The sequence below is a fragment of the Phyllobates terribilis genome, unplaced genomic scaffold (assembly GCF_046119375.1).
Source record: "Phyllobates terribilis strain yellow unplaced genomic scaffold, ASM4611937v1 Scaffold_2__4_contigs__length_985480577, whole genome shotgun sequence".
Lineage (NCBI taxonomy): Eukaryota > Metazoa > Chordata > Amphibia > Anura > Dendrobatidae > Phyllobates > Phyllobates terribilis.
This window is the reverse complement of record NW_027362762.1, coordinates 437,869,753-437,897,074: the sequence shown is the minus strand read 5'-3', so window position 1 is coordinate 437,897,074 and position 27,322 is coordinate 437,869,753. Positions and strand designations below refer to the sequence as shown.

Below are 27,322 nucleotides of genomic sequence, written 5' to 3'. Positions count from 1 at the left end.
CGTTTTCTTTACCGCAGGACTCAGTTTGTCTCCAGTCTGTGGAGGGTTTTTTCGAGGCTCTGGCCCTCATCTATGATGACCCTAACCGAGTCTCCTTGGCTGAGTGTAGGCTATGCCGCCTTCAGCAGGGAAATTGGTCAGTGGAGACGTACAGTTTGGATTTCCGTAGATGGGCAACGGATTCCAAATGGAATGACTCAGCAATTACTTAGAAGTCAAATTTGTGAGGGGTTTACTGAAAGGTTGAAAGATGCCTTGGCAGTATATAAAACCCCTCAGTCATTGGAGCATGCCATGTCGTTGGCAAACGTCATGATAGACGTCTTCAGGACAGACGGGTAAGACCACCTTCGCCGGGGCCTTCTTGTCGGGGTTGTCTACTTCTGCCGGGGGAGCGGTCTTGGGGGTGAACCAGTACTGGAGGTGCTGCTAGAGAGCTAAACCGAGAAAATTTCTGTGTTTGTTGACAGCTGAGCCGGAGTCCGTATAGTTGATGCTGAGTTTGTGAAAAGTCATGCTCTTGCTGGCTGTACTTTAGCTAAACCTATTTCCATGTTCGCCATCGACTCGGCGCCACTTGCACAGAAAGCGTTTACTCACATTGTATATGTTCTGATCTGCAACATGAACTAAGGAAAGATAGGGGAAAGCTGTCCCTACAGTAAGACTAAGCTGAATCCCTACGATGTAGCGGGCTGCCTGTTCCTTGTGAACAGACCCGCCTTAGTCATCGGCTAGTCTGAGCGAAGACCTATAGAGTTAAGGGAGGGGTCCCTAAAAGAACTAAGGACTGGGACAAAAATGGGACACCTCCTAAACAGAAGTAGATGCAGAGCACAAAAGAAAAACAGACAAAACGTACTAGAGGTCCAAGAGGACCAAGCGAACTAGACAGAGATAGGCACCGAAGCACTTGGCTAGAGAGACAGTCAAACAACACTGAAGTCCAGCAAAGCCAGAAAGGCGGAGCTGGAATAAATAGGCAGATGGTCACGTGACCGCAAAACACAAGATTGCAAAAACTAACAGGAGGGTTCTAACAGTACCCCTCTTCTATGAGGATCCTCCGGATCCTCCAGGCCCAGGCCTATCAGGAAATCTCCTGTGGAAAGCTTTAACAAGCCTAGGAGCAGAGACATCATCCGTTCTTACCCAGGAGTTGTCTTTGGGACCGAAACCCTTCCAGGAGACAAGATACTGTAACTTCCCTCTATGCCATCTAGAATTGAAAATACGAGAAATTTCATATTCGCCGTCTTCCACCACAGGAGGAACTGTGACAGTGGCGTCCCTATTAGATACGTCAGCCTTTTTCAACAAGGAAACATGAAACACAGGATTAATCTTCCAGGAAGTAGGGACATCCAACCTAACAGCAGACTGGTTAAGAACCTGAAGCACTTTAAATGGACCCACAAACTTAGGACCTAGTTTTTTAGAGGGAATTCTCAACCGCAGGTTCTTCGAGGACAACCAAACCATGTCACCCACAGTAAACAAAACCTCTTTACGTTTCCTGTCAAAATACTTCTTGGACTTCTTGTTAGCCTCTTGCAGGTTACAACGTACATTAGTCCAAACTCTCCAAATCACCGGAAAAATTCTCCTCCTCCGGCACCACCGACCCCAATTTGGAGAACGAACCAAAAGACGGATGTCTCCCAGTACAACAAAAAAAAGGAGAACACCCAGCAGAGGAGGATGTATGATTGTTAAGAGCAAATTCCGCGAGAGGCAGAAATTCAGACCACACCTCTTGATTGTCCGCCACAAAACAATGCAAAAACTGTTCTACATCCTGGTTCTTTCTTTCAGTCTGTCCATTCGACTCAGGATGATAACCAGACGAAAATGACAAATGGACTCCCAACCTGTCACAAAAAGCACACCAAAAGCGAGCTACAAACTGAGGTCCTCTATCAGAAACAATATCCGTGGGAACGCCATGGAGCTTGACAATCTCCTTAACAAATGCCTTAGCGAGTGTCTTGGCGCAGGGCAACTTAATGAATGGAACCAAATGACACATCTTACTAAAACGGTCCACGACCACCCAGATGACAGTAAAACCCTCGGACACAGGAAGATCAGTAATAAAATCCATAGTGAGATGCGTCTAAGGCGCACTAGGAACCTCCAGAGGGCAAAGCAACCCCGCAGCTGGAGTATGTGAAGCCTTTGACCTAGCACACACAGTACACTGACGCACCCACTTGATGACTTCCTTCTGCCGTCCAGGCCACCAAAAACTGCGACTGATAAGTCTCTTAGTCTCAGAAACTCCTGGATGACCTGCCAACCGAGACTCATGACACTCCACAAACAAATCTCTCCTAAAGGCTCTAGGCACGAACAACCTCCCATGGGGAGTGTTAGATGGAGCATCATCTTGAGCATTCAGAATCCCATTCTCCAAAACAGAGTCCAAAGCTGCCACCACAACTCCTTTCTGAAAAATGCTCTCCTCCTCCTCGGCACCGACCATAGGAGAGAAGCTGCGAGATAAAGCATCGGCTTTAACATTCTTAGTACCAGGGATATAGGTAACAGAAAAATGAAACCGAGAAAAAAAAAGTGCCCACCTAGCTTGACGGGCATTCAAACGCTTGGCAGCATCCAGATAGATCAAATTCTTATGATCTGTGAAAACCTGAATAGGAAATCTAGCGCCTTCCAAAAAATTACACCAGTGTTCAAACGCAAGTTTAATAGCCAGCAACTCCCGATTTCCAACATCATAATTCAGTTCGGTTTCCGAACATTTTTTCAAAAAAAAGGCACAAGGATGTACTCCACCCTTGTTCTCTTGAGACAAAACTGCTCCGACCCCCACTGATGAGGCATCGACCTCGACCAAAAAAGGCTTGGTCTCATCAGGCTGCATAAGGATAGGGGCAGAACTGAACCTCTCTTTGAGATACTCAAACGCTTCAATGGCCTCAGTAGTCCACTGGGCCGTATTCGCACCTTTCCTGGTGAGATCGGTTAGAGGTTTAACAATTACAGAAAAATTCTTAATGAATTTCCTGTAATAATTGGCAAAACCCAAAAATCTCTGTATAGATTTCAAACCAATAGGCCTAGGCCATTCCTGCACAGCCTGAACCTTCACCGGGTCCATCTCAAAGCCCTCGCTGGAGACAATGTAGCCCAAAAAACTAATTTTCTGCACAGCGAATTCACATTTCTCCAGCTTAGCAAAGAGTGAATTATCACTCAATAACTGCAAAACTTCACGTACACTCCGCCAATGGAACTCGAGATCTGTTGAATAAATCAAAATGTCATCCAAATACACAACCACATTCTTACATTCTTACCAATCAAAGGTCTCAGAATGTCATTAATAAGGTTCTGAAAAAAATGCAGGTGCATTGGTAAGACCAAAAGGCATCACCAGACTCTCAAAGTGACCTACCAGAGTGTTAAAAGCAGTTTTCCATTCATCACCCTCCTTCACACGTAACAAATTGTATGCCCCCCGGAGATCAATTTTGGAGAACCACTTGGCCCCCACTAACTGGTTAAACAAGTCAGAAATTAACGGCAATGGGTAGGAATTGCGTACGGTAATCTTATTAATTTCACGAAAATCCAGACATGGACGTAAACCGCCGTCCTTTTTTTTAACAAAGAAGAATCCAACTGCCACAGGTGACTTAGAAGGTCTAATGTGACCAGCAGCCAGGCTACTCTGTATGTACTCCTCCAAGGCCTTTCTTTCAGGGATAGTCAGATTAAACAAGCAACTTTTGGGAAGTGTAGCACCCGGAACAAACTCAATGGCGCAATCATAATCCCTCTGAGGAGGTAAAACTTGCGACTCCTCCTCCGAAAAAACCCTCCAAAAATCTTGAATAGGTACAGGTAATTCCCCCTTTTCCACAGCCGCAATGCGACCATTACAACATTTATCATAGCACTTCGGACTCCAAGACTTAATCACATTAGTAGACCAGTCCAATAAAGGATTGTGCAGTCTTAACCAAGGCAATCCTAGAACAACTGGCTAGGGCAAATTATCCAAAACAACCAAGTCCAAAATTTCTTGGTGATCTCCATTGATAGTGTGAGGAAATGCAGCAGTCTTGTGAGTAATACATTTCTAAGGAGTATTATCAATTGCAACCACAGAAATAGGTGATGACAAAGGTTTGGATTTCAATTTAAGGTTTTCCAAAAACCCTTTATCAATCACATTAAGTGTTGAACCACAATCCACAAATACCTGAAATTCAATCAAATCTCCCTGCAGAGTAGTACTCCCAGAAAGAAACACTCCTGCAGAGCGTAAACAAGCTATACTGGCGTAACAGACCTTTTTTTTTCTTTACTTAAACGACGCTCACAATACTTAATCAAATGATCATCTTTACCACAATAAAGACACAAACCTTCGGCGAATCTCCGATCTCTTTCTTGAGAGCGGAGTGACATCCCCTCAACCTCCATTGGTTCTCCGCTGTCAGAGCAGATTTTCTGGGAACTAGGACCTGAAGTTACAGGAGTTTTTACATCATTAACCCTGGACCTCAGTCTCCTGTCCACACGAACAGCTAACTGCATAGCTTCCTGCAGAGTCTCAGGTGCAGGGAATGCAATTAGCAAATCCTTAACCCTTTCACTCATACCAGCAAGAAATAAACATCTTAGCGCAGAATCATTCCATTTAACTTCTGAAGCCCATCTCCTGAAGTGTGTGCAATAATTTTCAACATCATCTGACCCCTGATTCAAACGTCTAAGTTCTGATTCAGCAGATGAGATTCGATCAGGATCGTCATATAATAGCCCCATAGCAGAAAAAAATTATTCAACAGAACTTAAACACGGATCATTAGGCTGGAGAGAAAAGGCCCAACCCCGTGGTTCTTTGCGCAAAAGTGACATAATAAAACCAATGCGCTGTGATTCATTCCCAGAGTATCTTGGTCTCAAACGAAAATATAACGAGCATTTTTAAAGGAAAATAATCAGGCAGTCCTGCCTTTGGTTCAACAAAATGCGCTCCAGGACAGCTACTCACGTGTTGTTGAAGCTCGGCCACCTCCAGAGACAATCCCTGCAAGCTTTGAGCCAACTCCTGGACGGAAACCATACTGATCCCCGAATTTCTTTCCTTTTAGTTTTTTTTTTGGGCTGGACTTACTGTTATGATCTGCAACATGAACTAAGGAAAGATAGGGGAAAGCTGTCCCTACAGTAAGACTAAGCTGAATCCCTACGATGTAGCGGGCTGCCTGTTCCTTTTGAACAGACCCGCCTTAGTCCTCGGCCAGTCTGAAAGAAGACCTATAGAAATAAGGGAGCGGTCCCTAAAAGAACTAAGGACTGGGACAAAAATGGGACACCTCCTAAACAGAAGTAGATGCAGAGCACAAAAGAAAAACAGACAAAACGTACTAGAGGTCCAAGAGGACCAAGCGAACTAGACAGAGATAGGCACTGAAGTCCAGCAAAGCCAGAAGGGTGGAGCTGGAATAAATAGGCAGATAGCAAAAACTAACAGGAGTGTTCTAACAGTACATAATGTAAAACTGAGGGTGGGGTCAGTTCATTGTGAAATAATCCCTTTCTATGTCCTGGACAATCTTCCCACACCTATTGCTTTGGGTATGCCTTGGCTTGTTAAACATAATCCGTTGGTGCATAGTCAAGCCGGGGAGATTATTGAATGTGGAGATAACTGCCATAAGAACTGTTTAGATATTTCCCTTGCTACTGTCTCTACGAAAATATTACCTGCTTTTCTGTCTGGTTTTGAGGATGTTTTTTCTGAGAGAGAGGGTGTCAGGATTTGCCTCCTCATCATGCATATGACTGTCCTATTAACCTGACCCCCAGAGCTAAACTACCGAAGTCCAGATTGTATAATCTTTCTGGCCCTGAGAGACAAGCCATGAAAGATTTCATTGCGGAAAGTCTGGAGAATGGACATATTAGATCCTCATCTTCATCCGTGAATGCAGGGTTCTTCTTTGTAAAGAAAAAAAATGGCGGTCTACGTCCCTGTTTAGATTTCCGGGAATTAAATCAAATTGCCATCCGTGATCCATTCCCTCTTCCTCTGATTCCTGATTTGTTCAGCCAGGTTGTAGGAGCTAAGGTATTCTCCAAGTTGGATTTAAGAGGAGCCTACAATCTGGTTAGAATCAGAGGAGGGGACGAATGAAAAACAGCGTTCAATACCCCGGAAGGACATTTTGAAAGTCTGGTTATGCCTTTTGGTTTGACCAATGCACCTGCGGTATGCCAGCATTTCATAGATGATATTTTTCATCATTTGGTGGAGAGGTTTGTAGTGGTCTATCTGGACGATATTTTGGTTTGCTCACCTGACTTTGAGACATGTCGGAGGCATGTTAAGCAGGTGCTCCAGATATTAAGGGATAACAAACTTTATGCCAAACTGGAAAAATGTGTTTTCGCTGTTCAGGAGGTGCAGTTTTTGGGGTACTTGTTGTCATCTTCGGGTTTTTGGATGGATCTGGAGAAGATCCATGCAGTCCATGATTGGGAACGTCCCGAGAACTTGAAGGCCCTACAACGTTTTCTGGGCTTTACTAATTTTTACCGGAAATTCATCCAAAATTACTCAGTAATTGTGAAAAGACCTTACTGACATGACTAAGAAGGGGTCTGATATTTCCAAATGGTCAGATGCCTCCCTCCAGGCTTTTTCTTCCTTAAAGAATCATTTTTCCACTGCACCTATACTCAGTCAACCCGATGTTTCCCAACCCTTTATCGTGAAGGTTGATGCGTCGGAGGTCGGGGTTGGGGCTGCGTTGTCTCAGGGTCCGTCCCCTGGTAAATGGCGTCCATGCGCCTTCTTTTCTAAAAAAAATTGTCTTCGGCTGAGAGAAATTATGACGTGGGTAATAGGGAACTTTTGGTGATCAAATTGGCGTTCGAAGAATGGCAACATTGTTTGGAGGGGGCTTTCCATCCTATTACTATTATTACTGACCATAATAACCTGTCATATCTCCAGTCAGCTAAACGTCTCAATCCTAGGCTAGCCAGATGGTCCCTATTTTTTACTAGGTTCAATTTTGTTGTCACTTTCCGTCCAGAGGTTAAAAATGTCAAGGCTGATGCTTTGTAATTTTGGCATGGTATCCTGAACTGGAGGGTGAGGTGTTGGTGGCTCAGGGGGATGCCCCTGCCTCCTGTCTTTCAGGAAGGTTATTTGTGCCATCTAATCTGCACCGCAAAGTAATTAAGCAACATCATAACTCTGTGCTTGCTGGGCATCCAGGTGGTAAGGCAACCGCGGACCTTCTCTCTCGTAGTTTTTGGTGGCCGGGGTTGCATCGGGATGTGATTGAACGCATAGCTGCTTGTAGTATTTGCGCGGATTCTAAGGTTTTGCATACCCGTCCGTCTGATACTCTTCTTCCGCTACCTATCCCTAGTAGGCCATGGACACACTTGTCCATGGATTTTATTACTGACCTACCGGTTTCTGCAGGCAAAATGGTGGTTTTGGTGGTAGTAGATAGGTTCAGTAAAATGGTTCACTTCGTCGCATTACCTGCACTTCCAAATGCCAAGGTGTTCTTAAATGAGATTGTGAAGCTTCACGGGGTTCCCTCCGATGTGGTGTCAGATTGAGGGACCCAGTTTGTTTCCAAGTCCTGGAAAGCATTCTATTCTCGACTGGGGGTGCAGCTGTCCTTTTTCTCTGCCTTCCTCCCTGAGTGGAATGGACAGACCGAGCATGTCAATCAGAATTTGGAAGAAGCAAAAAACACTGCACAGCTGTTTAAAGTGGTGCACGAGTAGGGGCCTAACCCATACTATATTGAAAATAACTTCGGCACTCAATGGATATGAAAGAATATGATATTTTATTATAATATGCAGTCCAAATTAAACGTTTCGGTCCACATTGACCTTCATCAGTATTGCTGCAAAATACAAGTAATGTAGTACAGAGATTAAATAAAACATACATTTGAACATAAATCGAGCTGGATGGGAACAAAAAGGGGAAGGAAAAAAAGGGAATGGGAGAAGGTATAGGGTGCTGCCTATGATCGCGGAAGCAAGCAACTAGGGGAGACCTACCAGACTGCCAGTGAAAGTGTGCGTGGCTGAACGGCCCGGACAATGAGTCTCTAAGGCTACCTAGAAGCATACAAATGCCAAGGTGAGAGGCTGGTAGTACTGAAGTGTAAGAGAGAGAGACAAGGAGTACTATACCTGAGCGGTGACTTGTGTATGGCCTGGACTACGCGGTATCCCCCGCTAGTAGAGAGCGCTGCCATAAGGTATGGAGGGCATGTATTTATAGGGCAAAACTAATTGAATAGAACGCTGCAGAGCGCGCCGGCGCGGAAGCGGAAGTGACGTCACCGGATGTGACGATATGGGTGATGCGTGCGGTCCAGAGGCTTGCGTTCCACACTAATAGGAAGTAACTGGGCGTGCGCTGCCGCTGTGGAAACGGAGGAGGGACTGGATAGGAGGGCAGGAAGAGAGGGCAAGGAGATCTAAGAGGGAAGGAAACAAAGAATAAATAAATGCATACCAATACAGTAGCAAATCGTAGACAGAGTACAGTAATATTGACATAAGATAATACGGGGAAAATACAGCATTTGTGCAACATTTTATGCAAGTCAAAACAGCAATCATGGAGCATAATAATAAGAAGTTCCCAATTTATGATCATAATACCTGGATAAATCCCAGGGGGGGGGGCTGTATATAAGGTTATAATGATGTGTGAAAAAAAAGGAAAACTATGCCTAGTGGATGCAATCTTACATAAAAGCCGATAAATCGTATTCCCTATTCAGGCCTTTAGGGGTTCTGGATTCCAGCTAGTGGATCCAGAAAGCTTCTCTCTTTTTTAGGAGTGTGATACGATCACCACCTCTGCGTGGTGGTGGTACCTGTTCCAGAACTTGGAACCTTAGTTGTGAGATATTGTGTCCTTTTGTAATAAAATGGTGGGGAATGGGTAGTAGCATATATTTACATATTATGGTAGATTTGTGTTTAGAGATACGATCTTTCACCGATTGCGTGGTTTCACCAATGTAGATCATGCCGCATGGGCATTTGATAAGATAGACAACAAATGAACTGTCGCATGTAAAATAGTCTTTGATGGTGTATCTCTTACCTGTCTGAGGATGGGAAACGGAATTACCTTTAAGGACATTATTGCACTGGTGGCAATGGAGGCACGGGAATGTGCCCGTTTTTGGATTCTGGAGGAAACGTTGCGTCTGCCCAGTTATACTACCACCAATATCCGTGCGTACTAGCGCGTCTTTAATGTTGGGAGCTCTTTTGAAGCAGGGCATGAAGGGTTGTTTGAATGAGGGTATGGTAGGATATGCTTCTTGTAGTAAGTTCCGGTGTTTTTTGATGGCTTTATGAAGAAGATAGGCATATGGATGGAACGTATGGACAAAGGGAACTCGTTCCTTTTTGTCCGTAGTTGAACTTCCAGTTGGGTTCCTCATACTGGTTTGGAGAGCGGAGGATGGGTAACCCCGTTCTCTAAATTTAGATTGCATCTCCTGGAGTCTTAGGGCTCTAGTGTCTGGATCTGTGACAATGCGTTCAACCCTTTTGAATTGGGACCTGGGGATGGATGTTATCATGGGTTTGGGGTGATTGCTGGTGAAGTGTAGTAAACCATTTTGATCCGTGGGTTTACGAAAGAGGTCTGTACTTAGGCGCCCCTCGGTGTCTTTCAACACCAGGGTGTCTAGAAAACTGATCTTAAATGGATCCTGGGTCATGGTGAAACCAAGGTCAGGCCAAGCCGAATTGAGGAAATTGTAGAACAGTTTGAGGGACTCCAATGTGCCATCCCAAATGCAAAAAATATCGTCAATAAATCTTTTCCATATGACAGAATGTGCCTGAAACAGAGGGTGTGAGTAAACCATCCGGTTTTCAAAGGTAGCCATATAGCAATTTGCATAAGGGGGGGCCACATTGGAGCCCATTGCGGTGCCCTTGATCTGGAGATAGTAGGAGTCTCCGAACAGGAAGTAGTTTTTGGTGAGAACCAACGTGAGTAACTCAATGGAAAGGTCTATAACTCGGGGATCTATCAATGAATCAGTCATGAGAGTTTTGACTGTTTCTATACCGGTGTCATGAGGTATGGACGTGTACAGGTTTCTGACGTCAAAAGTGACAAGCAGTGCGTCAGAGGGCACTTGTCCCACATCTTTAAGGGCCGTAAGAAAGGCCCCAGTGTCCAGAAGATAGGCCAGGCTTTTCTGGGTGAGGGGAGTTAAGATTTTCTCCAAGAAAATAGCCAATGGAGAGAGGAGAGAATCTGTGGAGGCTACGATCGGTCGGCCTGGTGGGTTCGTCAAACTTTTGTGTATCTTGGGTAATGTGTAGAAGACTGGTGTGACCGGGTGAATCTTTGTTAGAAATTCGCATGTTTTGGTGTCTATAACTCCAGCTCCAGCAAATCGGCCAATAGTTGTATTGATCAGCTTGCTGAACTGGAGGGTGGGGTCATGTGGTAGACGGTGATAAGTGGTGGTATCGTTTAATTGCCGTTCAATTTCAGTAATGTATTGTGCTCTATCCATGACCACTATTGCTCCCCCCTTGTCAGCTGGTTTGATGATGATATTTTTGTCCTCTTTTAGGATTTTGAGGGCCTGTTGGTCTAGGGATGATAGGTTGGATTCATAGTGCAACTTGCCCCTGTCTGCTCTGGACCTAAGGTCTTTGAATGCACTGTCAACAAAACCAATAAAAGTTTCGAGGGCATGTGAGCCTTGGGGTGGTCTGTATGAACTACGGGTGTAAAGGCCAAGACTTTTGGAAGTGATGGCTACCTGGGGATCTGAGGGATAGACTGAGAGGGGATGAGAGATATTAGGAGAGTTAGGTTGGGCAAAATGAACCTTGAGTCTGAGTGACCGATAGAACCTTTGGAGTTCCATCTCCAGTTTGAAAGTATTGGGGCGGTAAGAGGGACAAAAGGAAAGGCCTTTCTGTAATAGAGTTGTTTGAGCTCTATTCAAGGTTTTAGATGATATATTTACCACCAGGGGCGTTGTGTCTGGGAGCGAGTTATCCTGGTGAAATCCATGCCACCTCTGGTGCTGCCCGCCTCTTCTCGTCTTCTTTGGGATGGGCGTCTCTTGTATTGTCCTAAAAAACGAGAAGAGGAAAAGGATTGATCTCTCCTGTCTGTCTCCGAGCCCGAAGAGGAGACGTCGGTGGATGAGTGGATATAACGGCGAGAGCTTCCACCAGCCGGATGTCTCTCCTGCCATCGGTAAACTCTTTGTAGTTCGTAGTCCTCAGTATCTCTCTGGAATTTGAGTCTTTTTCTGGCCTCGGTCTACTTTCGGTGTAGGTCAATATTGGTTTTAATTTTGGCTTGCAAAGTAGACCACTCCTCAGCGTTGATTGAGGATGTAAGTTGCCTTTCGATATTCTTGATCTGGTCCCTCGTGGAAGAAATGGCCTTGTGTAAAAAGTCTACAGTTAATGTCATGAGATCAAGTGAACATTTATTTAAAATCTGTTCAAAGCGGTTGCAGTAATCCGGTAGATCGGAGAATAAGGTGGGTCTCAAGGGTACTCTAAGACCTCTGGGAATGCGTTGGACCCTCAGATATTCTGTGATGGTGGCACAGTAGAGCTCAAGATTTGTGAGATGTCTCTGTTCCTTTTCCAGATCGCGACCCCTGGTTTCTCTTGGGGGGACCCTCAAAAAGTCACAAGGTACAGTACAGACCAAAAGTTTGGACACACCTTCTCATTTAAAGATTTTTCTGTATTTTCATGACTATGAAAATTGTACATTCACACTGAAGTCATCAAAACTATGAATTAACACGTGGAATTATATACTTAACAAAAAAGTGTGAAACAACTGAAAATATGTCTTATATTCTAGGTTCTTCAAAATAGCCACCTTTTGCTTTGATGACTGCTTTGCACACTCTTGGCATTCTCTTGATGAGCTTCAAGAGGTACTCACCGGAAATGGTCTTCCAACAATCTTGAAGGAGGTCCCAGAGATGCTTAGCACTTGTTGGCCCTTTTTCCTTCACTCTGTGGTCCAGCTCACCCCAAACCATCTCGATTGGGTTCAGGTCTGGTGACTGTGGAGGCCAGGTTATCTGGCGTAGCACCCCATCACTCTCCTTCTTGGTCAGATAGCCCTTACACAGCCTGGAGGTGTGTTTGGGGTCATTGTCCTGTTGAAAAATAAATGATGGTCCAACTAAACGCAAACCGGATGGAAAAGCTTGCTGCTGCAAGATGCTATGGTAGCCATGCTGGTTCAGTATGCCTTCAATTTTGAATAAATCCCCAACAGTGTCACCAGCAAAGCACCCCAACACCATCACACCTCCTCCTCCATGCTTCACGGTGGGAACCAGGCATGTAGAGTCCATCCGTTCACCTTTTCTGCGTCGCACTAAGACACAGTGGATGGAACCAAAGATCTCAAATTTGGACTCATCAGACCAAAGCACAGATTTCTACTGGTCTAATGTCCATTCTTTGTGTTCTTTAGCCCAAACAAGTCTCTTCTGCTTGTTGCCTGTCCTTAGCAGTGGTTTCCTAGCAGCTGTTTTACCATGAAGGCCTGCTGCACAAAGTCTCCTCTTAGCAGTTGTTGTAGAGATGTGTCTGCTGCTGGAACTCTGTGTGGCATTGACCTGGTCTCTAATCTAAGCTGCTGTTAACCTGTGATTTCTGACGCTGGTGACTAGGATAAACTTATCCTCAGAAGCAGAGGTGACTCTTGGTCTTCCTGGGGCGGTCCTCATGTGAGCCAGTTTCTTTGTAGCGCTTGATGTTTTTTGCAACTGCACTTGGGGACACTTTCAAAGTTTGCCCAATTTTTCGGACTAACTGACCTTCATTTCTTAAAGTAATGATGGCCACTCGTTTTTCTTTACTTAACTGCTTTTTTCTTGCCATAATACAAATTCTAACAGTCTATTCAGTAGGACTAGCAACTGTGTATCCACCTGACTTCTGCACAACACAACTGATGGTCCCAACCCCATTTCTAAGGCAAGAAATCCCACTTATTAAACCTGACAGGGCACACCTGTGAAGTGAAAATCATTTCCGGTGACTACCTCTTGAAGCTCATCAAGAGAATGACAAGGGTGTGCAAAGCAGTCATCAAAGCCAAAGGTGGCTACTTTGAAGAACCTAGAATATAAGACATATTTTCAGTTGTTTCACACTTTTTTGTTAAGTATATAATTCCACATGTGTTAATTCATAGTTTTGATGCCTTCAGTGTGAATGTACAATTTTCATAGTCATGAAAATACAGAAAAATCTTTAAATGAGAAGGTGTGTCCAAACTTTTGGTCTGTACTGTATATTAACTTGTGCTAGTATAGAAGAAGCTTCTTCCGCATTGTAGGAAAAAGTGTTGGAAGTCATATCCCAACAGCGTGCTAGTGGAACGGTAAATCAGGTAGAAGCAAAAAACACTGCACAGCTGTTTAAAGTGGTGCACGAGTAGGGGCCGAACCCATACTATATTGAAAATAACCTCGGCACTCAATGGATATGAAAGAATATGATATTTTATTATAATATGCAGTCCAAATTAAACGTTTCGGTCCACATTGACCTTCATCAGTATTGCTGCAAAATACAAGTAATGTAGTACAGAGATTAAATAAAACATACATTTGAACATAAATCGAGCTGGATGGGAACAAAAAGGGGAAGGAAAAAAAGGGAATGGGAGAAGGTATAGGGTGCTGCCTATGATCGCGGAAGCAAGCAACTAGGGGAGACCTACCAGACTGCCAGTGAAAGTGTGCATGGCTGAACGGCCCGGACAATGAGTCTCTAAGGCTACCTAGAAGCATACAAATGCCAAGGTGAGAGGCTGGTGGTACTGAAGTGTAAGAGAGAGAGACAAGGAGTACTATACCTGAGCGGTGACTTGTGTATGGCCTGGACTACGCGGTATCCCCCGCTAGTAGAGAGCGCTGCCATAAGGTATGGAGGGCATGTATTTATAGGGCAAAACTAATTGAATAGAACGCTGCAGAGCGCGCCGGCGCGGAAGCGGAAGTGACGTCACCGGATGTGACGATATGGGTGATGCGTGCGGTCCAGAGGCTTGCGTTCCACACTAATAGGAAGTAACTGGGCGTGCGCTGCCGCTGTGGAAACGGAGGAGGGACTGGATAGGAGGGCAGGAAGAGAGGGCAAGGAGATCTAAGAGGGAAGGAAACAAAGAATAAATAAATGCATACCAATACAGTAGCAAATCGTAGACAGAGTACAGTAATATTGACATAAGATAATACGGGGAAAATACAGCATTTGTGCAACATTTTATGCAAGTCAAAACAGCAATCATGGAGCATAATAATAATAATTTCCCAATTTATGATCATAATACCTGGATAAATCCCAGGGGGGGGGCTGTATATAAGGTTATAATGATGTGTGAAAAAAAAGGAAAACTATGCCTAGTGGATGCAATCTTACATAAAAGCCGATAAATCGTATTCCCTATTCAGGCCTTTAGGGGTTCTGGATTCCAGCTCGTGGATCCAGAAAGCTTCTCTCTTTTTTAGGAGTGTGATACGATCACCACCTCTGCGTGGTGGTGGTACCTGTTCCAGAACTTGGAACCTTAGTTGTGAGATATTGTGTCCTTTTGTAATAAAATGGTGGGGAATGGGTAGTAGCATATATTTACATATTATGGTAGATTTGTGTTTAGAGATACGATCTTTCACCGATTGCGTTGTTTCACCAATGTAGATCATGCCGCATGGGCATTTGATAAGATAGACCACAAATGAACTGTCGCATGTAAAATAGTCTTTGATGGTGTATCTCTTACCTGTCTGAGGATGGGAAACGGAATTACCTTTAAGGACATTATTGCACTGGTGGCAATGGAGGCACGGGAATGTGCCCGTTTTTGGATTCTGGAGGAAACGTTGCGTCTGCCCACTTATACTACCACCAATATCCGCGCGTACTAGCGCGTCTTTAATGTTGGGAGCTCTTTTGAAGCAGGGCATGAAGGGTTGTTTGAATGAGGTCCTTGCCTGGGTGTATAAATACCTGCTGTCTGCCAGAAGGAGGTGCCGGCGATATTCATTACCCCTTGTGAAGGCTTGAGCAAAAGCAGTACTTCTTCCTCTCTGGTGCTAGAGGACGTGTGCGCATTTGTCTGGAGTCGACGAAAGCTAAGCGATTTTCCCTTGTTTGTCCCCCCTTGTTGTCTTTAGTGTTCAGTGGGGATCGACTAGTGCTCAACCCCTCCATTCCCTAGCCTGAGCCTAATGCCAGGGAAAGACAGGGCAAGGTACGCATGCGGCGATTGGTGAAGAACCAAAATAGGGACGTTAGTGGAGATAGGGTGACACTAGATCAGCCTACGAGGTCTCCACTCCCCCCTTTCCCTAGAGTCTGGGCTCCTTTTTCCTCTTCCCTTTCTGTTGCACATAGTCTTTCCCACACCTTGCGTGACAGGTTTTTAATGAGACTCAACTTCAGCTGTACTGCCAAACTGACTGCTGAAGGATGAGATCTGTCAGTTGTTAGGTAATCACACTCAAGTCTGCTGTGCTTCAGCACATGTCATCACTCTGCAATGAGGAGATCTGACTGTTTGTCACTTGGGGGCGTGTTCTTCTGTCCCCACTGTGTTGCTGCCTGCTTATGATTGGTTAGCATCAGAAAGCGGAAGAAGTAGTTTACTTACTGTATGTATAGCACCATGTCTAAACTACAAATAACAGTGATGAAGTTATCATATTGGAAGCTGATCTCCGTGCAACAAAGAACTGGTTGCAGAAGACAACACCATTTGGAGCTGACTTTGAAGCCAGTCACTTGCCACTAAGGTCTATTTCTTTTGGATTGAATCACACAAAAACACTTACATTGACCTTATTGATAATATATTATGTGTGTACAGTCATAAAAAAAAATGTTTATGCTGTATTTAAATCCCTTTTCGACATTGGATGTACTGATACATTCACTGTTGGGTACTATGAATGATACCACCTAAGAAGCCGAGCCTACATCATACTCATCAGACGACAGCTGTGCTACACAGTTAGGCCTTGCCTTTAACAGCAGCTGTTAGACCCTTAAATGCCACCATCTATCTCTGACAGCGGCTACTAAAATGTGTGTCCAGTGGGCATGCCGATCTATGAGCCAATTGGATCCCAGTGACGGTATGGTAGGGTGCTGATGAATTGACTGTGCTCCTTTTGAAGGCAAACCTGTGGCTTGGCTTCATAGGAGACAGTGATTTTTAGTGTATACTGCAATAATGTAGTATTGCAGTATATAGTACAAGCAGTCAAATGATCGCAAGTTCAAGTCCCCTAAGGAGATTAAAAAAGTTAAAATAGATGTTTTGATAAAAAAAATGATATAACAATTTGAATCTCTTCCTTTCCCCCCATAAAAATAAACATATTTTATTTCGCTACATGTGTATAAATCCCATTCAAAATATAAAATTAATGATTTCATCCGATATAAAACAAGACGCAAATAAAAAAATAATAATACTTTATTGGTTCACAATGTAATTATACAATTTGTTAAAAACATAAAATTCGAGAATGATATACAGTACATGATACAAAAAACAAGATAAGATTGCGTGCTGCAGTGTAATTAAATGGTTACAAGTGTATACATGATCTGTCAAACTAACAAACTATGTGACATATAGATCTATATATATTTCATATACTAATCACCAAATAAAGAAATGTCCATGATCATAGGAGCTAATTAGGCAGAGTGCATGTAAACAGCAATGTACAGTGGGTATGGAAAGTATTCAGACCCCTTTAAATTTTTCACTCTTTGTTTCATTGCAGCCGTTTGGTAAATTCTAAAAAGTTCATTTCTTTCTCATTAAAGTACACTCTGCACCCCATCTTGACTGAAAAAAAAAACAGAAATGTAGACATTTTTGCAAATTTATTAAAGAAAAACTGAAATATCACATGGTCATGAGTATTCAGTCCCTTTGCTCAGACACTCATATTTAAGTCACATGCTGTCCATTTACTTGTGATCCTTCTTGAGATGCTTCTACTCCTTCATTGGAGTCCAGCTGTGTTTAATTAAACTGATAGTACTTGATTTGGAAAGTCACACACCTATCTATATAAGACCTCACAGCTCACAGTGCATGTCAGACCAAATGAGAATCACGAGCTCAAAGGAACTGCCCAAGGAGTTCAGAGACAGAATTGTGGCAAGGTACAGATCTTGCCAAGGTTGCAAAAGAATTTCTGCATTACTCAAGGTCCCTACGAGCACAGTGGCCTCCATAATCCTTAAATGGAAGAAGTTTGGGACCACCAGAAGGCTTCCTAGACCTGGCCGTACAGCCAAACTGAGCAATCGTGGGAGAAGAGCCTTGGTGAGAGAGGTAAAGAAGAACCCCAAGATCACTGTGGCTGAGCTCCAGAGATGCAGTAGGGAGATGGGAGAAAGTTCCACAAAGTCAACTATCACTGCATCCCTCCACCAGTCGGGCCTTTATGGCAGAGTGGCACGATGGAAGCCTCTCCTCCGTGCAAGACATATGAAAGCCTGCATAGAGTTTGCTCAAAAACACATGAAGGACCCCCAGACTGAGAAATAAGATTCTCTGATCTGATGAGACGAAGATAGAACTTTTGGGTGATAATTCTAAGCGGTATATGTGGAGAAAACCAGGCGCTGCTCATCACCTGCCCAATACAATCCCAACAGTGAAACATGGTGGTGGCAGCATCATGCGATGGGGGTGTTTTTCAGCTGCAGCGACAGGACGATGGGTTGCAATTGAAGGAAACATGAATGCGGCCAAGTACAGAGATATCCTGGATGAAAACCTCTTCCAGAGTGCTCAGACTTGGCCGAAGGTTCACCTTCCAACAAGACAATGACCCTAAGTACACACATAAAATAACAAAGGAGTGGCTTCAGAACAAATCTGTGACCGTTCTTGACTGGCCCAGCCAGAGCCCTGACCTAAACCCAATTGAGCATCTCTGGAGAGACCTGAAAATGGCAGTCCACCAACGTTCACCATCCAACCTGACGGCACTGGAGAGGATCTACAAGGAAGATTGGCAGAGGATCCCCAAATCCAGGTGTGAAAACCTTGTTGCATCATTCCCAAGAAGACTCATGGCTGTACTAGCTCAAAAGGGTGCTTCTACTCAATACTGAGCAAAGGGTCTGAATACTTATGACCATGTAATATTTCAGTTTTTCTTTTTTAATAAATTTGCAAAAATTTCTACATTTCTGTTTTTTTCAGTCAAGATGGAGTGCAGAGTGTACTTTAATGAGAAAAAAATGAACTTTTTAGAATTTACCAAATGGCTGCAATGAAACACAGTGAAAAATTTAAAGGGGTCTGAATACTTTCTGTACCCACTGTATATGGAGGGCCCGTTACTCTACAAGTGAAAAAAAATTACAATCTCACAATTGGAGAAAAGTGCATAGTGCAATATAAACAACCATGTCAAAGGAACATAAAGCATGCCATATGCATTCATAAGATCAATATGATGTATAGAAGTCCAGGATTAATCATCAAATGGTTATATACAGTACAGACCAAAAGTTTGGACACACCTTCTCATTTAAAGATTTCTCTGTATTTTCATGACTATGAAAATTGTACATTCACACTGAAGGCATCAAAACTATGAATTAACACATGTTGAATTATATACTTAACAAAAAAGTGTGAAACAACTGAAAATATGTCTTATATTCTAGGTTCTTCAAAGTAGCCACCTTTTGCTTTGATGGCTGCTTTGCACACTCTTGGCATTCTCTTGATGAGCTTTAAGAGGTAGTCATCGGAAATGGTCTTCCAACAATTTTGAGATGCTTAGCACTTGTTGGCCCTTTTGCCTTCACTCTGCGGTCCAGCTCACCCCAAACCATCTCGATTGGGTTCAGGTCTGGTGACTGTGGAGGCCTGGTCATCTGTCATAGCACCCCATCACTCTCCTTCTTGGTCAAATAGCCCTTACACAGCCTGGAGGTGTGTTTGGGGTCATTGTCCTGTTGAAAAATAAATGATGGTCCAACTAAACGCAAACCGGATGGAATAGCATGCCGCTGCAAGATGCTGTGGTAGCCATGCTGGTTCAGTATGCCTCAAATTTTGAATAAATCCCCAACAGTGTCACCAGCAAAGCACCCCCACACCATCACACCTCCTCCTCCATGCTTCACGGTGGGAACCAGGCATGTAGATTCCATCCGTTCACCTTTTCTGCATCGCACAAAGACACGGTGGTTGGAACCAAAGATCTCAAATTTGGACTCATCAGACCAAAGCACAGATTTCCACTGGTCTAATGTCCATTCCTTGTGTTCTTTAGCCAAAACAAGTCTCTTCTGCTTGTTGCCTGTCCTTAGCAGTGGTTTCCTAGCAGCTATTTTACCATGAAGGCCTGCTGCACAAAGTCTTCTCTTAACAGTTGTTGTAGAGATGTGTCTGCTGCTAGAACTCTGTGTGGCATTGACCTGGTCTCTAATCTGAGCTGCTGTTAACCTGCGATTTCTGAGGCTGGTGACTCGGATAAACTTATCCTCAGAAGCAGAGGTGACTCTTGGTCTTCCTTTCCTGGGGCGGTCCTCATGTGAGCCAGTTTCTTTGTAGCGCTTGATGATTTTTGCAACTGCAATTGGGGACATTTTCAAAGTTTGCCCAATTTTTCGCACTGACTGACCTTCATTTCTTAAAGATGGCCACTCGTTTTTCTTTACTTAGCTGCCTTTTTCTTGCTATAATACAAATTCTAACAGTCTATTCAGTAGGACTATCTGCTGTGTATCCACCAGACTTCTGCACAACACAACTGATGGTCCCAACCCCATTTATAAGGCAAGAAATCCCACTTATTAAACCTGACAGGGTACACCTGTGAAGTGAAACCATTTCCGATGACTACCTCTTGAAGCTCATCAAGAGAATGCCAAGAGTGTGCAAAGCAGTCATCAAAGCAAAAGGTGGCTACTTTGAAGAACCTAGAATATAAGACATATTTTCAGTTGTTTCACACTTTTTTGTTAAGTATATAATTCCACATGTGTTAATTCATAGTTTTGATGCCTTAAGTGTGAATGTACAATTTTCATAGTCATGAAAATACAGAAAAATCTTTAAATGAGAAGGTGTGTCCAAACTTTTGGTCTGTACTGTATAAACCAGTGGGAATAATGATTCATTAAATCTCATATAGATACTGCATTCCTCCGCGCAGTGGAGTAGATAATAATCTACCAAATGGAAAAACGTGCTAAGTGCAATAATAATTGACCCATTGGAGAAAAGTACTAAGTGCAAAATATATGAGTCACAGTGTAGAGGAAATATGCAGCTTACTGTATATAAAAAGATTCAGTAAGAACAATAACCACTGTAGCTGGACTGTCATGTACAAATAAATCATGTTACCATGTAGCATAAACACCAAAGACACCTTTGAAATACGTTTCGCGTTGGCTTCCTCAGAAGGCTCCCTTCTAAATACGGCACTGTTCTCAAGTGATTCTTTGCAGAAAGTCTGTGTGCACAGGTCAATTTTTTTGTTTTTTGCTCTAGTGTTCAGAGGTTTGTGAAAGTGGCATAAGCAAAAATATTTTTTAAAATGTACTCCTTTATTATTTTTCTGGAGTTAATAATTGCATATGTGTTTTGTAAACTAATGTTTAAAATTTTATGAGTAAAGAGGAGATCAAAAAAGAAAAGCTGAACAGAAACTGAGTCAATTATTGATCCTCCTCCACTCCACATAATTATGTTTATTAAGGCTTAATGTTTTATTGATTAAAGATCACGCTAAATGATAAACTCCCTGAACAGTATTAAGTCCTGAACATGAATCACACAGAAGCCCGTAGAAATACTCTTCACTGGACTTTGACACTGATTGGTCAAAAATAATTATTACATTTCGTTATTTTTTTCTATTTCAGACATTAATTTTTCCAAGTCAAAAACACGTACCTCTACAAATCTGAATCTTATTATTTTTTTCTTATTTCAGGCTTATGTTTTTCCAAGTCAAAGACATGTACTTCTGCAATTCTGAATCTTATATTCACAGGTTGTGAAGAAGTCCTGCTATCCCCGATGGAACGAAGTGTTTGAGTTTGATTTGGATGAATCTTTCAGTGAAAAGTTAACAATAGAGGTTTGGGACTGGGACCTAGTCAGTAAAAATGATTTTCTTGGCAAGGTAAGATAGCTCACGTTTATCAATAAATAATCTTTCTCTTTGAGTATAAATGCCCTCATTCTCTTAAGCTGTACTGCCTTTTACGTATTAGAGCAGTCATTTTTGTGCAACGGCAGTGCTGATACCTTTACTCAGTAATCGCATGATTTTTAGGTTGCTCCCAGAATGGTCAATCTGCTGAATCTGCCAGATTAGTTCTACTGGTGACAAGTGTTGCCACTGTGGACTTTTCAACTGGGACTCCTATGAATTCTGTACTTACTGCATAATATTTTATATGTCTGACTTAAACCCAAGTGCGTGGGAGCAAAATTTTATTTATCTTTTGCTATCCAGAAACTGTTGTAAATTATAGTACATCATTCAGACTGATGAAGGTTCCCCTCCCAGCTTAAGCCCACACACTTTTTTCTACATTTTTGAAAAAGTGCTGATAACAGTAAAAAGTTAAAAAGTTGAATATTTTGGTCATCAGAATTTATGAATTTTGTACACCAGAAGTTCCCTCTTTGTGTAAATGCCCCCAGAACCCTTTAATGACCTTTCGCTGAAACTGTTAATGCTTTTTTTCCTCTCAACACTCTCTAACACTGAGAGAAGGAAAGGGGAGTCCAAAGAGAGCTGTCAGAACTAGGAACAGGGGGTGTGACTTATTTGTATCAGTTTTGAAAAAACACTAAGCTAGATAAAAAGACTTACCAACCCTGAGGAAGCAAAATGGTAGAAAAATTGTAATGGAGATTATTTAGAAAGTTGCGTAACTTCACAGTTAAGAAATGAAAGAACAAAAACGTATATTCTATATGAAGGTGTACAAAGTCTTTAAATACTTTCTGGACAGGTCATAGACTATAAACATCTGGGCAGCCCACACATTACTCTTCCATAACATTCTAAGGCTATGTTCCCACGATCTGTAATAGCAGCGTTTTGGACGCAGCTCACCTGTGCTGCATCCAAAACACTGCGTTCTACATTAGAAGCATAGTGGATGGATTTATAGAAATCCCGTGCAAACTGTGCTTCTATTTGACACCGCATAAACGTACCCGCGGTGCGGCTTTAGGAGCCGCAGCATGTCAATTTCTGTTGTGGCGACACAACAGAAATTTCCACAGTAGAATGTATTGGATGCGGTAACTCCGCATATGTTCAGTGAACACATGCTGATTTACCTGCGTGATCGGATTCTGCTATAGCCTGATTGTGGGCACATAGCCTAAAACGTCAATGCAGTTAAAAGACGCACTCCCATCAAAATTTGTATCCTCTTAATATATGGCAGTGATCATATTATATAGCACTGTGTACTTTAATTGCTCATTTTGCCCTTCTACCCAGCTAATTCTGTTTTCCATTAGTTCTATGACATCACGTGATTAAAAACTGACTAGCTGAATCCTTCTAAGCTCTGTGTAGAAAGAGGCAGGGGGAGGAGAGAGCAGCTGGGTCAGGAGTTGATGAGGAGAATGATAAATGCAGGGACAAGAGACTTCCTGTGTCTACATAGAGCTGTCAAGGTGTGGGAAAGACTAAGTGCAACACAAAGGGAAGAGGGGGAGGAAGCCCAAACATTAGGGAAAGGGGGAGTGGAGACCCCTAGGCAGATCTAATATCACCCTGCGTACCCTACCGTCCATACATAGGTTCCACACCTATTGCCGAGCAGAACCCTAAGCCCTGGATGACCCTAGAGCTTGGTGCTAGATAGGGAGGGGGAGGGGTGAGCACTGGTCAGGCCTCACTACAAACTAAAGACAACAAGGTAGACAAACAAAGGGGATAAACTTAGCTTGAGCAGACACCAGAGGAGTAATGCCAACTGTCCTCCAAGGGCACCAGAGAAGAATCTAGCCGACTGCTAGTGCTCCAAGCTTGCACAAAGGTACATAGAAGTATCACCGGCGATTCCCTGGAGCAAACTGAATGTTTTTAACTCCCAGGCAAGGGTATGTCAATCAGCAGCAGAAGGGAGGTCGCCGCTGGGTCCTAAAGGCAAGAAGGTGTCTGTAATGCCAAGCACAGTGACCTTCTACAGCTAGATCCAGAGCGACTGTCTATTACACCTGATACACCCGTGACAAGAGCAGAGAACAATTGTAAGTACACAGAGCTATATAATATCATGACTGCAATATATTAAGAGGATAAAAACTTTGATGGGAGTGCTGCTTTTAGCAGCTTGCATAATATCGTGAAGCTGTGGGGATGAGGAGCCAGCTGTCAAACGACAGACTTCCCGGACAAAAGACAAACATGGTTTATTAACACGTTTTCCTTCTTGATCTCTGTATATACAGCACTGAACCAGCACATATGTATATAAATTAGGAAGCAGGAGCACTTACCATGCTTCCTCCTTCAGGAACCAGTGAATACATGATCACTGGGTGTAGATAGGGAGCAGGATCTGCTGGGTCCTAGGAGACTCAGTTAGCTCTGCTATGCAGGCAGTAACTGTAACTGGGGCTAATATACCAGCCCTAGTTACAGGGGAAATCAAGAAGAAAAAGAATGTATTAACATGTTAAAATGCCCCCACTACTTCCAAAGTAGTAAAGCAAACAAAAAAAAAGTTTTTGTCCAGATTATGAGGATGGAAATTGGGAATGTAATTGGAAATTTAATTGTAAACACGTCACTTCTAGCTTTATTTATGGTCGAGTGTCAAATATACCTGGAAGATTAGAAATGTGGAAAGTGGCAAAGTTCTTTTATAAGAAGCTATTTAATCTATTTCACAGACCCACTTATCAGAAATTAAACATGTGCATTTTAGTAACCCAGAGGCTAAAGATAGAATCACAGGCGTTAATAAGTCTTCATTAAGTCACCTTAGTTCCAGAAACACTGTTGCTATCGATGAAGAAGCAGTAGAAATAATTGGCTGTTTAACAATGTTTTGCTCTTGTAGAACAGAAATGGGTTTGGTATAGCGCACCAAGAGAAATTAAAAATGATTAGAAAAGGGAAAGTGATTTCTCAGCCTGTGAATTTCACAATGCGGTTGGGCTGCTTTTGTGCATTACCAGCGGGGGGTTAGTTGCTTCGTATTGCTGTTCTAGCTAGAGAAAATGAGATGCTATTTTTGGATATGTGTCTATCTAATAATATTGCTATTTTCTTTTCCCTGTACAATGTACGTTTTGTCTGATACTGAATAGGACCATTGTACCAGCACGCAGATTTTATGATACTCACCCGTGGATACAAAATTGTAATAATTATCTGAAAGCTAATAAATGCAAGGTCGTTAAGATGGCATATGTAATCTCACTGAATATATATCTGATAAATAACCAGCTTTATTTAAAATTGTTATACTTTTCTTAACTCCAGGGTTTATGATTTGCCTTTGGATTGGCTTTCTTAGTAACATTTTACTCACTGAACACAAGAACAGTTTCCAAATTTTTGATACCACTGAGTATCATAGAAGATTATTTAACCTATAAATGAATGTAAATATAAGAATGTAAAGTTAATAATCTAACTTTCATTACAAAATCTTCAGTTTCACTCAAATTAGTAGATATAAAAATGAATACACTCCATGATTTCTAACCCCTTCGCCACCTTGCGATTTTTCATTTTTCGCCCTTTCGTTTTTTGTTCCCCTTCTTCCTAGAGCCATACATTTTTTTCATTTTTCCATCAATGTAGCTGTATAAGGGCTTGTTTTTTTGTGGGACAAGTTGTACTTTTGAATGACAGCATTGATTTTACCATATAGTGTTCGGGAAAACAGGTAAAAAATTCCAAATGCGGTGAAATTACAAAAAAGGTGCAATTACACAATTGTTTTTTTTTTTTTATTTAGCATGCTTCCATCATGAATTGTGAAGGGGTTTTCTTTGTTAAGTAACACCCTATTATAGTCATCTGTCTGCTAGACATCTGTTTCATGAATATTTAGACTTACTTAGTTAAATTTTTAAAGCCTGTACGTTAACTTTGCTCTTAAGACTTTCATACTCACTTTTGCAAGATGGTCTTGAATGAATTTGTCAGGAAAATGTCCTTTTTGGGTGTGCAAAATAATAAATCTTGTCTGCAATCAATGGCCCACATTTGTGGGAGTATTTTGTAGTATGGTATACCATAGAAAATGTTGATTCTGTCAGGAAACTAAAGTTTTTTGACAAATCTGTTGAGGTGTACTCATTTAACCTGAGAACTGTATGATGATGATATAGCTGTGTTTTGTATTAAAAAGACTGCCCAGCAGTTGGACTGATGCTTAATTTATTTATAGCATCATAGGGGATAAATTTAGAGCAGGTTGTGGAAAAGTGCTGCTGCTCCATTCTAAATGTTGATAACGGGAATAAAAGTGCCCCATTTTGCCAATGAGTGTGAGTCCCAGCAGTCAGACCCCTACTAATGTATAAATTTCATCTTTCCTTCACTGGATAACTCTTTTAATTGAAAAGCATAGTCATACTACAACCCCTGACAAAAATGATGGAATCACCTCTCGGAGGATGTTCATTCAGTTGTTTAATGTTGTTGAAAAAAAGCAGATCACAGACTTGGCACAAAACTAAAGTCATTTCAAATAGCAACTTTAGGGCTTTAAGAAACACTAAAAGAAATCAAGATAAAAAATGTGGTACTCAGTAAGGGTCATTTTTTTCAGACCAAGCAGAGGGAAAAAAATTATGGAATCACTCAATTCTGAGGAAAAAATTATGGAATCACCCTGTAAATTTTCATTTCCAAAACTAACACCTGCATCAAATTAGATCTGCTCATTAGTCTGCATCTAAAAAGGAATGATCACACCTTGGAGAGCTGTTGCACCAAGTGGACTGATGTGAATCATGGCTCCAACACGAGAGATGTCAATTGAAACAAAGGAGAGGATTATCAAACTCTTAAAAGAAGATAAATTATCAGGCAATGTTGCAAAAGATGTTGGTTGTTCACAGTCAGCTGTCTAAAATCTGGACCAAATACAAACAACATAGGAAGGTTGTTAAAGGCGAACATACTGGTAGACCAAGGAAGACATCAAAGCGTCAAGACCAGAAACTTAAAGCAATATGTCTCTAAAACAGGAAATGCACAACAAAACAAATGAGGAACCAATGGGAGGAAACTGGAGTCAATGTCTGTGACCGAACTGTAAGAAACCGCCTAAAGGAAATGGAATTTACCTAAAGAAAGCTAAAAAAAAGATCATTAACACCTAAACAGAAAAAAACAAGGTTACAATGGGCTAAGGAAAAGCAATCCTGGACTGTGGATGACTGGATGAAAGTCATATTCAGTGATGAATCGCGAATCTGCATTGGGCAAGGTGATGATGCTGGAACTTTTGTTTGGTGCCGTTCCAATGAGATTTATAAAGATGACTGCATGAAGAGAACATGCAAATTTCCACAGTCATTGATGATATGGGGCTGTATGTCAGGTAAAGGCACTGGGGAGATGGCTGTCATTACATCTTCAATAAATGCCCTAGTTTACATTGATATTTTGGACAGTTTTCTTATCCCATCAATTGAAAGGATGTTTGGGGATGATGACATCATTTTTCAAGATGATAATGCATCCTGCCATAGAGCAAAAACTGTGAAAACATTCCTTGAAAGAAGACACATAAGGTCAATGTCATGGCCTGCAAATAGTCCGGAACTCAATCCAATTGAAAATCTTTGGTGGAAGTTGAAGAAAATGGTCCATGATGAGGCTCCAACCTGCAAAGCTGATCTGGCAACAGCAATCAGAGAATGTTGTAGCCAGATTGATGAAGAGTACTGTTTGTCACTCATTAAGTCCATGCCTCAGAGACTGCAAGCTGTTATTAAAGACAGAGGTGGTGCAACAAAATACTAGTGATGTTTTGGAGTGTTTTTTTGTGTGTTTGTTTTTCATGATTCCATAATTTTTTCCTCAGAATTGAGTGATTCCATAATTTTTTCCCTCTGCTTGGTCTGAAAAAAATTGCCCTTACTGAGTACCACATTTTTTATTTTGATTTCTTTTAGTGTTTCTTAAAGCCATAAACTTGCCATGTGAAATGACTTTAGTTTTGTGCCATGTCTGTGATCTGCTTTTTTTCAACAACA

General features: G+C 42.2%; 1 protein-coding gene across 1 annotated transcript in view; it reads left to right on the top strand.

Moving 5' to 3' along the window:
* The window catches only part of LOC141214196 (ras GTPase-activating protein 4-like), a 274,525-nt gene that overhangs the window by 195,062 nt on the left and 52,141 nt on the right, over positions 1–27,322 (top strand). Inside the window, exon 7 of the mRNA XM_073665419.1 lies at positions 21,117–21,248. Within this exon, the coding sequence (XP_073521520.1) occupies positions 21,117–21,248 (132 nt within the window). The remainder of the gene's footprint in view (positions 1–21,116; positions 21,249–27,322) is intronic.